General features: G+C 36.0%; 1 protein-coding gene across 1 annotated transcript; it reads right to left on the bottom strand.

Annotated features, from left to right (window-relative positions):
- Positions 1-980: 980 nt before the first annotated feature.
- Positions 981-9908, bottom strand: LOC132111645 (14-3-3 protein theta). The gene is made up of 6 exons (XM_059519152.1): positions 9751-9908; positions 8043-8434; positions 4085-4208; positions 2936-3099; positions 2748-2843; positions 981-2346 (listed from the first exon to the last, which is right to left on the bottom strand). The coding sequence occupies exons 2-6, from the start codon at positions 8334-8336 to the stop codon at positions 2287-2289; spliced, it is 738 nt and encodes a 245-aa protein (XP_059375135.1). The 5' UTR covers positions 8337-8434; positions 9751-9908; the 3' UTR covers positions 981-2286.
- Between the last annotated feature and the right edge of the window lie 2420 nt (positions 9909-12328).

Genomic DNA, 12328 nt, shown 5'->3' with positions numbered 1-12328 from the left:
TATACTTTCTTTTTCAGAGTACTTACATTTTAATTATGTATTGATATATAAATAAAGTTTAAACACATTTGGAAAAAAAGTTTTTTTATACATTTTTTACCTACCCTGCCTTTAAAATAATTACTAAACATAACTGAAAATGTCCTATGGTGTGACTGTCTCAAGCATGGTTCAATAAATTACAAATTTATAAATTAAAAAGCATATAAATATAAATACCTCAGGCATAATTTTTATGTGTCTGTTTTAGTAAATGCCAGTCATTTTTGTCATCCATAGAATTCTAAAAGCGTTGGAACTTGATACATTTCGTCACTGAAAACCATGTCCTCTTGTGTATATCTTGGTTTTAAATCGGGCAATTATTTTGACAACTTTAATAAGTTGAAGGAACCCATTCAAGGTCATGTTTACTTACAGAAGCCTATGTTAGGCTTCGTCTCAGAATTGTTCAAATATTCCACTTTTTTGAAACCACTATAAAAGTCCTTTGGTTCGACACCCGTAAACTATATATATTTAATTAAAAACTGTACGTTAAACGGCATAATAATGGAAAATTATGCAAATTTGTCTTGCTAACTTCTAATGACAGTTTAGCTAGGAATAGCAAGGTCATGAACTGACACAAAAGGCTGAAACATCCTATTGTCTGACACACACACACACAATTATAACGGATATAACTATTCTAACAATTCTATGTGTGACAATTTTATCCAAGAACACAGATGAGTTTGACTCTTCCTGACTTTTTTCAGTGTATACGATGTTACTTCTAAAATTTAGGTTTGGAGGATTGAGCTGTACACCACTTTGAATTATATGTTTGAAATGAAAAAAAGACATTTGTGCAAACAGACTTTTAACTTGCAACCTTACAGTGATATAGATAGAGCTCTTTGGGCAATTAGTCCAGGTCTCCAATGTTACTTCCACTGTTAAAAATGAGACCAAAAAAATAAATAAAAAAATCACAAGCCAGCAAACTGGTTTATAAAATGTAATTAAGCATGTTACATAACATACATAGGGCATAAAATATTTTCACAAGGCTTTTGTGAGACTAAAATTCATGGGAAATGAGAGAGAGAAAAACAAAAATCAAATACACAATAGAATAAAAGACAAAAAGGAGAAACCAAACATGTAATAGTGGTCAAATCTATAATGACACTCTCTGGACAACCACACACCTGTGCACAATGTGTTGAAAAGTACTGAACAGAACTAACATTGGCGATTGATTCTCATTCGTGATCTGGAAACACACAGGCAATGTTATCTGCCAACAGCACAGATTCACCACAAGCAGTCAGAGACTCGTTCCTGGTTTCTATCATTCATAACATGCGTTATGTGAAACAAGTTTTTGGAGTGGGTCGTTTATAGGTGGACCATCGAAACCATATTACCGAACTGTGCCACAGATCGTGTCAGAATTGGTCTGCATGCTAGTGGGGTACTGCTAACCAAACAGCTTCACTTTTAACATAGCATTACTAAACAATCAAAATAAAATATGCCCTAAGTCGTCTTACAAATTGTTTTATTTTCTATGGATGATTTCCATAAAATAAAAGCAAAGGAACACTAAACAGGCCAAAATCAAGTGGAAAAACAGTAAATATATTATTAAACTGTTCATAAACCGAGGACCGTCGGATACTACATACCACTGCAGATGCTAATATTTCCAAGTAAAATGCTGTTTGAAAAACGTACGCCATTTCAACAAGTGTCTTTTTGAAATTTCCATATTGAACTATTTAAAGCATGACTGATCACTGGTTTCAGTGGAAGTGCACGACCTGTGGTAGTGCTGAGGTGTCACAGGTAAGAGTGTTAAAGTACAACATACAGTAAGTGTATATGGTTATCTAATAGTATGCTTTTAATATCCCTGCAATTACTTTTTAGTCCCACTTACCTGTGATGAAATGCATGTCCTTATTTTTTATTTATTAATTTATTTATTTTCCATTCACTATTACTTTAAGATTATGTTTGTATAAAATGACACTAGTCATACTTTTCTACAGCAGAAACTGCACATTATGAAAGGCCAAGACAAACAGACTAAGGAACAGGGTTTCACCCCAGATATCTTTCTTTTCTTGTCAAAAAGCTGCACTGTGAAAAGACTCATTGATTTAATTTTTTTTTTTTCATAAACAGCTCTTCATTAATCATGGGTTTGATTTTTACTGGAGGAATTCTGGCATGGAGTGATAAGGAATGGAGATGTGTAAAAAGGTTGTATTCTTTGTTGAAGGAGCTTATGGTCTAGTTCTCTCCTCCTTCGCCTGCTTCTGCCTCATCTGGAGCGTTGTCCGATGTCCATAACTGATGAAAGAAGAAAATATGACATGGTCAGAACACATTCAGTATTATTTTAGTATTCGTTATATACTGTTATAGTTTTTATTAAAATTTCCATCTAGCCTTTATATTTTCAGTTTTCATTTTAAATTCATGAGTATCTGTCATTACATTTCCAAATATTTTTTATTTTATTAAGGCAACATCTCTATGTTTTTTTTATCTTATAATATTATTTAAGCTATAATTCTAATTAAGCAAGTTTGTTAATGGTAGCACTAAAAACATTTTCTCCTTGACTGAACTCTTAAATTGCATCCCTCTGTTTTTACGGTACATCACACCCGTATATAAAACCATAGCTACCCAAGTTTGCCTTAAAAAATGGAATCACCTGTGGATGGAATGTCTCTGCTGTTACTTACTGTGAGGTTGTCTCTCAGTAGCTGCATGATAAGAGTGCTGTCTTTGTAAGACTCTTCATTCAGCGTATCAAGCTCAGCTATGGCCTCATCAAATGCCTAAATTGATACAAAACCACATTATTGAAAACAAATGGAAGTGTATACATCATAAAATGGAAGATACAGCAAGCATGGCCATTAAAAAGTACCTGTTTAGCAAGGGCGCAGGCCTTTTCTGGAGAGTTAAGAATCTCATAGAAAAAGACAGAAAAGTTAAGGGCCAGACCCAGACGTATGGGGTGTGTGGGCTGCATCTCTGTCTTGCTTATATCAAATGCATTCTGATAAGCATCCTGAGAGTTCTCTATGGTTGCTGTAAAAAAATGAAAAATACTTGGTTAGGCTCGCAATTCATAATAGGTACAATAATGTCAAAGAAGCACTCAATAATAAGTTTCAGGCCAGTGCTGATTTACTAAATCTTACATTCATTGATGTTGTACATGCATTTGTCTTGCAATTTTTTGTTATACTGTTGTTGCAAATTTTTATTTAAATATTACATTATCTAGCTTGCTAACATAAATGTGAAATGTTGAAAATGCAAGAAAAATTTTAGACTCATAATTTTGAATGGCAATTAGAAATATTTAGCATCTTCATAGGCAAAATTGCAATTATGATGTATTCAGGTAGTTACATTAGTTTTATGCTTGCTATCTTTTTTTCAAAAAATAAAAATAATGTATTTTTTGTAAAAAATAAAATAAAAATTCTTAACTAGAAATAGAATAAATACTACTATAAAAATAAATATTTAAATTGTAAGAAATACTATAAATATTTGCATGTATATATTATACATTTTTTTATTTAACAAATAAATTGCTAAGAAGAAACAAAAAACAAAAATAAAAAATAAATATAATAAATAATACTAATATTATAAATACTTAAAAAAAATGATAATAAAATAAATAATACTATAAACTACATTTTTACAAATATTTCATTGCATATGTTTTTGTGGTGGGGCCAGTGAAAATGTTGGAAACAAAAAGAATAAAACAAAACAAAAAATACTTACTGTTGAGGCACACAAACCTACAAAAAGAAACGCTGCTAAAACTAGGTCATCCCACAAATATAAATATGAAATCGCTAATATGAGCCAAAAAGAATTCGTTGGTGAGAATGAGTATCTGTATTGAGCAGATAATGATCAGCCTATACTCAGACACAAGACAAACTTCCCCTTGTTTAGATGTTTCCGGTTACATCATACCAAGGAAAGTCCAGTTCTACATTTTACAGAAATGTGTGTAAAACCCACAAAACTAGCAGCCAAATATTCTTACATTTCTTGTCGTCTCCTGAGGCGACTTCAGCAAGGTATCTGTAGTAGTCGCCCTTCATCTTCAGGTAGAAGACTTTGCTCTCAGGATTTGTGGAATTCTGGATTAAATATTTGTTCAGCAGCTCCTGTAGAAGAAGAGTAAAAGAAAGAAATGAAATGGAGGAAAACATGAAGACACTTTCTTTATGTCATTTCTTTAGGCCCCAAGAAACACGCAAACCACCAGGTGAATGGTCTCAAATACAGGCTAAATATCAGCTCATCCTCCTGTTAGTGCAGGTCTCATGCAGACTCAAAGCAGTTTTAAGGGATTTCCCACCTTCATTTTAGTCCAGGATTAAGTTTAATCTCCATCTCAGAGACTAGCCCCTAGCTAAAGCTGAAGCTCCATCTCTGCATCCGTCTAGCCATCTAACAGTAATCGGTTTCAGGGAAAGCAACAGCTTTAAGGCACGATAAATACCAGATTAACCACTGCACCAAGGATGAGACAGATTACCACAGAAAGGCCAACACAACATCATGAGGTATGACCCCCTCCTTACCACGCTATGGTAAGATCAGGTCAAAAAATGCACCATCAAGAGCTTAATATTTCTCTTCATATACTTCACCATTACAATAGAAATCATAAGGAAACAGGAAACATGCTGAACTGGTAGGAGGTTTGCTCAAATCTAATATAGTCCAACATTTCATTGCTCACTCAGTGATTAAAGGGATAGTTCACCCAAAAATAAAAACGGAGTCAACAATAACTCACCCTGAATGACTTACTTTATTCTGTGGAACATATGTTTTTGGCCTTACAATGAAAGTCAGCTGACTACCATTGTACAGTATTTAAAAACAACTCCTTTTGTGATGAGTAAATTACAGAATCTCCCTTAATGAAAGGCCTGTAAATAATGTTTAGTCTCGAGGAGTACAAACTGCACCCAGAGGCTTCAAAACAGACAAAACCAGAAGTGTTTGAAAAATTCTCCGACACGAGAGTCTGTTTCTTCTTGCTTGCCCGAGTAGAAAGGCTTGCCAGAGCATTTTTTCCATTCTTCACACTTGTCAGGGATTCTCAGCACAGAGATGCCAGTCACTGATGACCAACCGAGAGAAACAAGGTCACATATCTGACCTAAACATTTAGAAGCTTCTGAGAAGACTAAAAGCAGATGTACAGAAAATGGTACAAAAAAAAACATATTTTTATTAGGCTTCATTTATCTAAGGACTGACAACTAGTCTATCATCATTGTTTAAGCTTTAATATTTTTAGTGTTGGTGCTATAACTGGGATGAATTTATAGAAATCACATCTCACTGAGGGTTTAGTGTGCAAACAGTAATTTCTGAGAAGTAACATTTCTAAATTCATGCCAGCTACAGTTAAAGTGGTGGATTTGTAACAAAAGAACCACATTAAAACAATACATTTCAAGATAATTATGGTCAGACTCTTGATATCTTTAGTTGTTGATCAAGAACACATACAGGTGAATGTCTTTATACATTCCCCTGATGTTCAACAAATATAAATATAAATATATATAAAAAAAAAAGGTAAATGCATGAAACTCTAGCCACTGGTTCCCTACTGAGAGTATGAGAGCTGGCAGCATGTGGCAGGCTGTCTGGACAGGTGGGGGTGTGGAACAACCTTGATCCCAGAGCAGATTCAACAGTGAGATGAGTCACAGACACACCCTCAGCCATCACAGACGAGCTGAGGAGTTCTCACTAAAGCCATGCAAAGAAACCGGCCATGACTCACTGCACAAACACAGTTCACCGCTTACATAAGTTTAGACTGGACTACAACAAAACTACTGATTACAGCCCCACTGATTTACCAGAAAGACATTGGCTGATTGTGAATATTGTGTATTTCCACAAGAAGCACTTTGTGGAAGACATTGATTATAATGCTGGAATGAGAGTATAGTTCCCAGCCATATCGGCCTAGAAAATCGCAACTTTTCATTTTGCATGGTCTTCGTACACAATGTAACTACAGAAGAGTCAAGTTTTAAATAGGAAAAATATAAAAACTCTTTGGTCATTTTTGAGCAAGATGCTAACGGTCCAATCAGATTCAATGATCTATGCTAAGCTAAGCTAAAAGTGCTACCACCGGATCCTGCGATCTGCTGAATGGATTCGAAAACAGTAAAACTCAACTGTTTAATTGGAGAGTTGGAAAATGAGCTTTTTTTTTTTTTTTAAAGTGGAGTGTTCCTTTCAGAAAAATGGATATTAATTTTGAGATTTGCTAAAGTTTACATTTAAATTATTATTAGTAGTTTAAAGATTAAAATAGATGAAATATCCAATTAATATCCAATACTGAACAATACTGATAATTATCATCCAATGCTAATAAAAAAAATAAATCTAATTCATAATTATCAACTTTACCTCTTAACTCATATGATGTCACTAAATTGTATTATGTACATAGGTGGCTTAAATAGTACTAGCATCTAACATTGAAAAAAAAAATTTATCTATACAACACCCATAAAACGTAGTCTAATGGTAAAGAATCATGGTCTTCTATGAATAGACCGCAATAAGAGCCTCATGCTACCATTTCAGCTCTTTCTGTGAGAAAATATACCACAGCTTCCATTTTTGGAACAAACCTCCTTCAGGCAACATTAAACATTATTGCATTTATTTAAAGAAACAAAGTGTCAGAGTGGATAATGCTGAATTATTCCACCAGCTGCACAAGCACTGAGAATAAGGAACTGCATAGCTCACTATTACCCAGCAGGCATTCAGAAAGCGTTACAGAACTGCACCCCAATGCACCTTCACACACATCCACTGCTGAACTTTGAACATCTCATCAAGTCAGCGCTATGATTTGATTATATAAACAAACACTTCCTCCTGTGAAAAGTGTCTAACACTTAACTTTAAACATAATACCAAATTGATCGAGGTAGGTTTGCTATACAAAAAGGCATTAAATACAAACTGCACAACTTCTAATTGGACTCATCACAACATATTCTAGATATAAAACGAATGAGTCGGTGACTCTCCTTGTACAAGACTGTGTATGCTCCCTTTAATATAGGCAGCGTCATCTCCAGCGTGAGCCAAAACTGGGCTGCTGTTCCATCAGAAAAGAGGAAATATTCTCTACAATGTTATGTGTAACACACATGTGGTGAACCCATACTAATATGACACATACATATGAATAAAGTCAAACAATAGCAGTGCATACATTTAAAACCACACTCTTGCTTTTCATTAATTCAGCAAAGACCAGATACAAAATGGCACACACACATATATATATATATAGAAATCAATCCAACAGCATTGACATGTCATCCTTGTAGTATTTGCATACTAATTTGGATTGGTATTTATTACAGACTAGGGCTGCACTATTTGGGGGAAAATATTTAATTGTGAATAATTATATAAAATAATAAAGGTGATCACAAAATAAAAATATCTGTATAATATTAAACCATCAAGATGTTATTTGGGTAAAACACTGCAAGAAGCCCTTGAAGCCTCTCTTTTGTTGCCAATAGTAGCTTTACAAATACTTGCCAGATATTGTTTGGGATGATGGCACATTGCTTTCCCAAATGCACAATATAAGTGATCTAAACACAGAGCACATGTAGAGATGAGTTTGTGTTCGGAGCAGCTTTTCCTGCTGAAAACACCAGCTCATGAGCTGCTTATGTGCAAATTAACACAGTGTCACGCTTAACTCTAAAACATGCAAGACATTTAATTCATTGATAGATCACACTAAGCCATATCCCAGTTTTGATTTTATTTTTAATTAACTGTGTAGCCCTGTTACAGACATTTGTATTCTTAATTATGACTGGTGTTTTCTTTCTTCCTGTTCATCCATTGCTATTGCATATTATTTTATAAAAAAATGTAGCACTATTCTTTTACATTGTATGAATGTTTATACTCACCAACACATCGTTGCAGATCTCCCGCAGTTCAGACTCCACTTTCTCCCGGTATTCCTTCACCATCTGCAGTTTCTTGTCGTTTCCTTCAGTCTTCTGCTCGATGCTGGAGATGACCCTCCAGGCAGACCTCCGGGCACCCACCACATTCTTATAGGCGACAGATAGCAGGTTTCTCTCCTCGTTAGACAGTTCGGACCCAGCTTCAGTCACCGCCTTCATACAGGTCGCCATATCATCATAGCGCTCGGCCTGCTCGGCCAGCTTCGCCTTCTGGATGAGCTCTGTTCTGTCCATCCTGCTGCTTTTCTTTAAGTCTGTGAGTGTTTCTAGGTCTATGGGACACTCGACTGATCAATGGAGCGGAGTAAACCACTGCTTAATCCCTGGAGAGGCTGAGGAGGAAAGATAACGACAGTCAGACTCCATATATTGATTAGAGAATAGTGGTCACGAATCATTTATGCGAAAAGAAAGCATTCTGTTCACTACTATACATTGGTGACCATACATTGGTGAAATGTGTGGCTACTTTCATGGCTTCAAAGACACAAGAATTTGAATCCAAGTTGTGGAGCATTTCATCCGCAAAAAAAACACAATTTACAGTCAATGTTTTGATTCGGATCTCTAACAGTGACGTCTTGTCATAAATGAACGGGGATATCTCAACTCTTGAAAGAACAAAACCGGTTAACAGAATGATTCAATGAATCGACAATATCAAAAGACAAATGTGTCGCCAACTACTGGCGTAACGATTAGAAAGAGCCACTGAACAAATCTTTTTGATGAAGGATTCAAAAGATTCGAATCATTGCAATGACTCAAAATCCCTATCACCCTTAGATAAAGCCTTTCCGTGTGAATCTTACACTTTTCATTCGCTACAAAATCTAGTGAGTTGACTACCAAAACAGCATTTTGGGGCGCGTTACGTCCGATGCTGTCTAGATAGGCAACACGGAGACACGGATAAGGGTGTGTGTGTGTGTGTGTGCATCTTAACACATCTTTGTCAGTGCGATCTGTACAGCCCTGCCCTGTTCACTAAAACGTGCATGTCTTCAAAGTGGACCCATTGTCTTAACTTCATCTTAAATGCACAAAATAGGACACAGTAGTTCAATTTACCGATAACAATCACAGAGAGTCAATATTAAATCAATGAAATCCAGCCTGATTTCCGTTGCAACGAGGTTATTATATAGTGTATATCTCAGCAGTATATATATAGTGTTATATCTCAGCAGTCAGATATGCATAGTACCATATATTACCGTACATTTTAGTATACCAAAATAGCTCTATTTAAATCAAATTCTAGCAAAATAGAAAAAAGAAGCATATTTTTAAAAAGCAATTAACGTTACAGCGATCTGACGACCCGCCTTTAACAGCGATGGGTCTCGTCGTATCCAATATATGTTATTATTTTGAGACAACAAATATATAACAGATAAGCAGCCGGGAAATACAAGTGACCCATATCGAAAGTAAATAAATGTTTACTACATTGTAATAAGCAAATCAACCCTTTTCCTGATTGATATGGACGCAGTTTGGCAGCCCCTCCTGCCTCTCAACCGACCGCGCGGTTATAACAATTACGCCTTTCACTGAAAGATTATAAATTGTATATAACAATATAAGCTTGTATAATAAATAAACACAAACCTTTAAAGCTAAAATACATGGGATTACATCTCACCTCTCGATCAATGGTTGACTCCACCGGATTGATAGTCTGTGAGCTTGGATGGCTAGGAAAAAAACGTAGTAGAGAAAGACAATCGAAAGTGTTACCGTAGCACGTCGCTAATCCCGCCTGTCAGCCAATCAGATCCCGCGCTTCCCTCACATCTCTCGTTTAACTTCAGATTATCACCCAATAGCTGGTTAGCGCGGGGAATGGAGGCGGGCCGATACGAAAGCGTTCGGTTGCCCCGTAGACTCGGACTTGTAGCCACGGGGTTTACTCCAATTAGAGCACGGGGGATGACGTCACTATTGCTATGGTGATTCCCCCTCCTCCTACTCATCCCCAGCATCACCATCAGCATCATGATTGGGAACTGGATGCAGCAGCAGCAGATCTAGTCTACCTACCCAGACCCAAATGCCATCTCTCTAATTAATCAGATTTCAGAGAGAACTGCTTTGGTTCTCTCTGTTTGGGCTAGCTGGGTCTATACAAGATGTTTTTGGGTTTTGCAAAAATGTGCAGTGTTCAGATCCTAAATTAGAAAAAAATGTCGTTATCCCAGCACAGATGTAAAGAGAAGGACAGAATTCCGAACATAGCAATAATAAATAACTATTTATTTTACAAACTAAAGAGTAGGAGGCTGTTCCACATTGTGAATATAACCATGCCTTAAGGACACCCTGACCAACCCATTTAACTGTGACTATTCACCATTGGAATTTTTGCATTTATATTAAAACTAAAATACTTCATATTAATGTTTTGTCTGTTACCATATCATGGATTCACACACTGTTCAAAGGTTTGGGGTCAGTATGATTTTGTCTCTTTTGCTCACTTGATCAAAAATACAGTGAAAATAGTCAAATATTATTACAATTTGATATATTTTCATGTAATTTATTATTGTGATGACAAAGCTATGTTTCGCATTAACCCAAATTTTTGAATGGCAGTAAATAATACGGTTTTAAAATTTGCAGAAACAAAGAAATATTAATATATCAAATACAACAGAGAAAAACTCATTAACCTGACCATTCCTAGAGCCTAAAACCCAGAGAGTTCCCATTAGACAACAGGCATTTTAACTTTGTTGAAGCATGTTTTACTCTCCACAGTCAATTTCCTGTGAGCTAACTTGGACTGAGTAATTGGGTGGAGCTGAATGTATGACCAATTTTGAAATCCTAGCTTTGTCTGAACAAGTTAAAGTAGTCGTCCATTTAAACACACAATAACTCACATGTGACTATAGTTAATAAAACATAGTTGGTATAAATTTTATTGAAATGATGTAAGACTTCAGCTAAGGACAATCAAGGAGTAAATTAAACGGGTAATTTATCAGATATTAAAAAAAAAAAAAAAAAAAGGGAATTTTATCATTACCTTAGACAACTCACACCCCACTCGGCTTTCAACCAGAAGCTCATCTATTTTAGAAAGGAAATGACACAGGAACATTTCCTGGACATGACGTCCAGGAAATGACACAGAGTATTAAGATTTAAGAGTATGTAAACTTTTGAATGGGGTCATTTTCATAAATTCAGTTATTATTTTCTCTTGTGGAGAATATATAAACATCCGTTATGTGAAATAGCTTATTAAAGACAGTACTAAATAAAAAATAACATACAATTTTCATGATGCCTTTTATTTTGTTAAAATTATAACCATTTTGCAAGGGGTACGTAAACTTCTGTGTACAACTGTGGCATGTGATTGAGGTGTGCTGTGTTGGTGAATGAAGCAGCAGAACTGAGCAGTCTGTCAGTGATGGTGCTGTCACTGTAACTCACAGGTCATGCTTCTACGGTCACACTGCATGAGGGGAATCAATATGTGGCGTCAGTGCTCTGTCAGAGAGGAACAAAGACATACGCCGCATACAACAAAGTCCTGAAAATGGCAGTATGCGTGTGTATGGATACATGACTCTGAACTCATCTATTGTTGTAGGATACAGAAAGGCTTAAAAGAGATCAGACGGACAACAAGCGTTTGTCTGTACTAACTCTTCCCTCAAAGACCAGCACATTCCAGTTGATGACTGTCCTCTGAGACTGCAGAAGGTCTATTAAGACTGTTTTTTAATCCTGTGGTCTTAGAGATCCATATGCAGTAGCAGCTACATGGAGGTAAAGCTGTCCCACATGAAATGAACCACATTAAATCTGCCCACCATAAGCAAAAACACCTAGCTATTCTGTATATAAAATGTCAAACACATGGTCAGTGTTGCACTTCACCCCGTCCGAACTTCCTCCAACCTATTAAACAAAATCGTTCACATTTCTAGAGTTTCCCACAGTAATGACAGGTTCAGTTTAACGACACAATCAGGCACTGGTTCAACGCAGTCATCCATCTTTACTTAAATTAGATTCTGTTCTAATTACCATATGAAAAATACAATAACCTTGTCTCAGTGCATCAAAGCCCCTGCTGAAAGTGCTCAAACCTGGAGAGCTGATTACCTTATTGCTTTCCCTCTGAAAATGAGGAGACCGAGGGGATGTGCTGTAGCAGTTACGTAGGTGGGTGGGCTTGGGGAGTTGTGGAGGCAATCTGATTG

This window comes from Carassius carassius, chromosome 31, assembly GCF_963082965.1.
Source record: "Carassius carassius chromosome 31, fCarCar2.1, whole genome shotgun sequence".
Lineage (NCBI taxonomy): Eukaryota > Metazoa > Chordata > Actinopteri > Cypriniformes > Cyprinidae > Carassius > Carassius carassius.
This window is presented reverse-complemented; position numbering and strand designations above follow the sequence as displayed.

Coding starts and splice junctions, on each gene's coding strand:
- LOC132111645 (XM_059519152.1), bottom strand. CDS start 8,336: ATGGACAGAACAGAGCTCATCCAGAAGGCGAAGCTGGCCGAGCAGGCC. Junction 4,209..8,042: donor AGATCTGCAACGATGTGTTG/GTGAGTATAAAC, acceptor CTTCTTCTACAG/GAGCTGCTGAACAAATATTT. Junction 2,844..2,935: donor CCTGCGCCCTTGCTAAACAG/GTACTTTTTAAT, acceptor GTATCAATTTAG/GCATTTGATGAGGCCATAGC.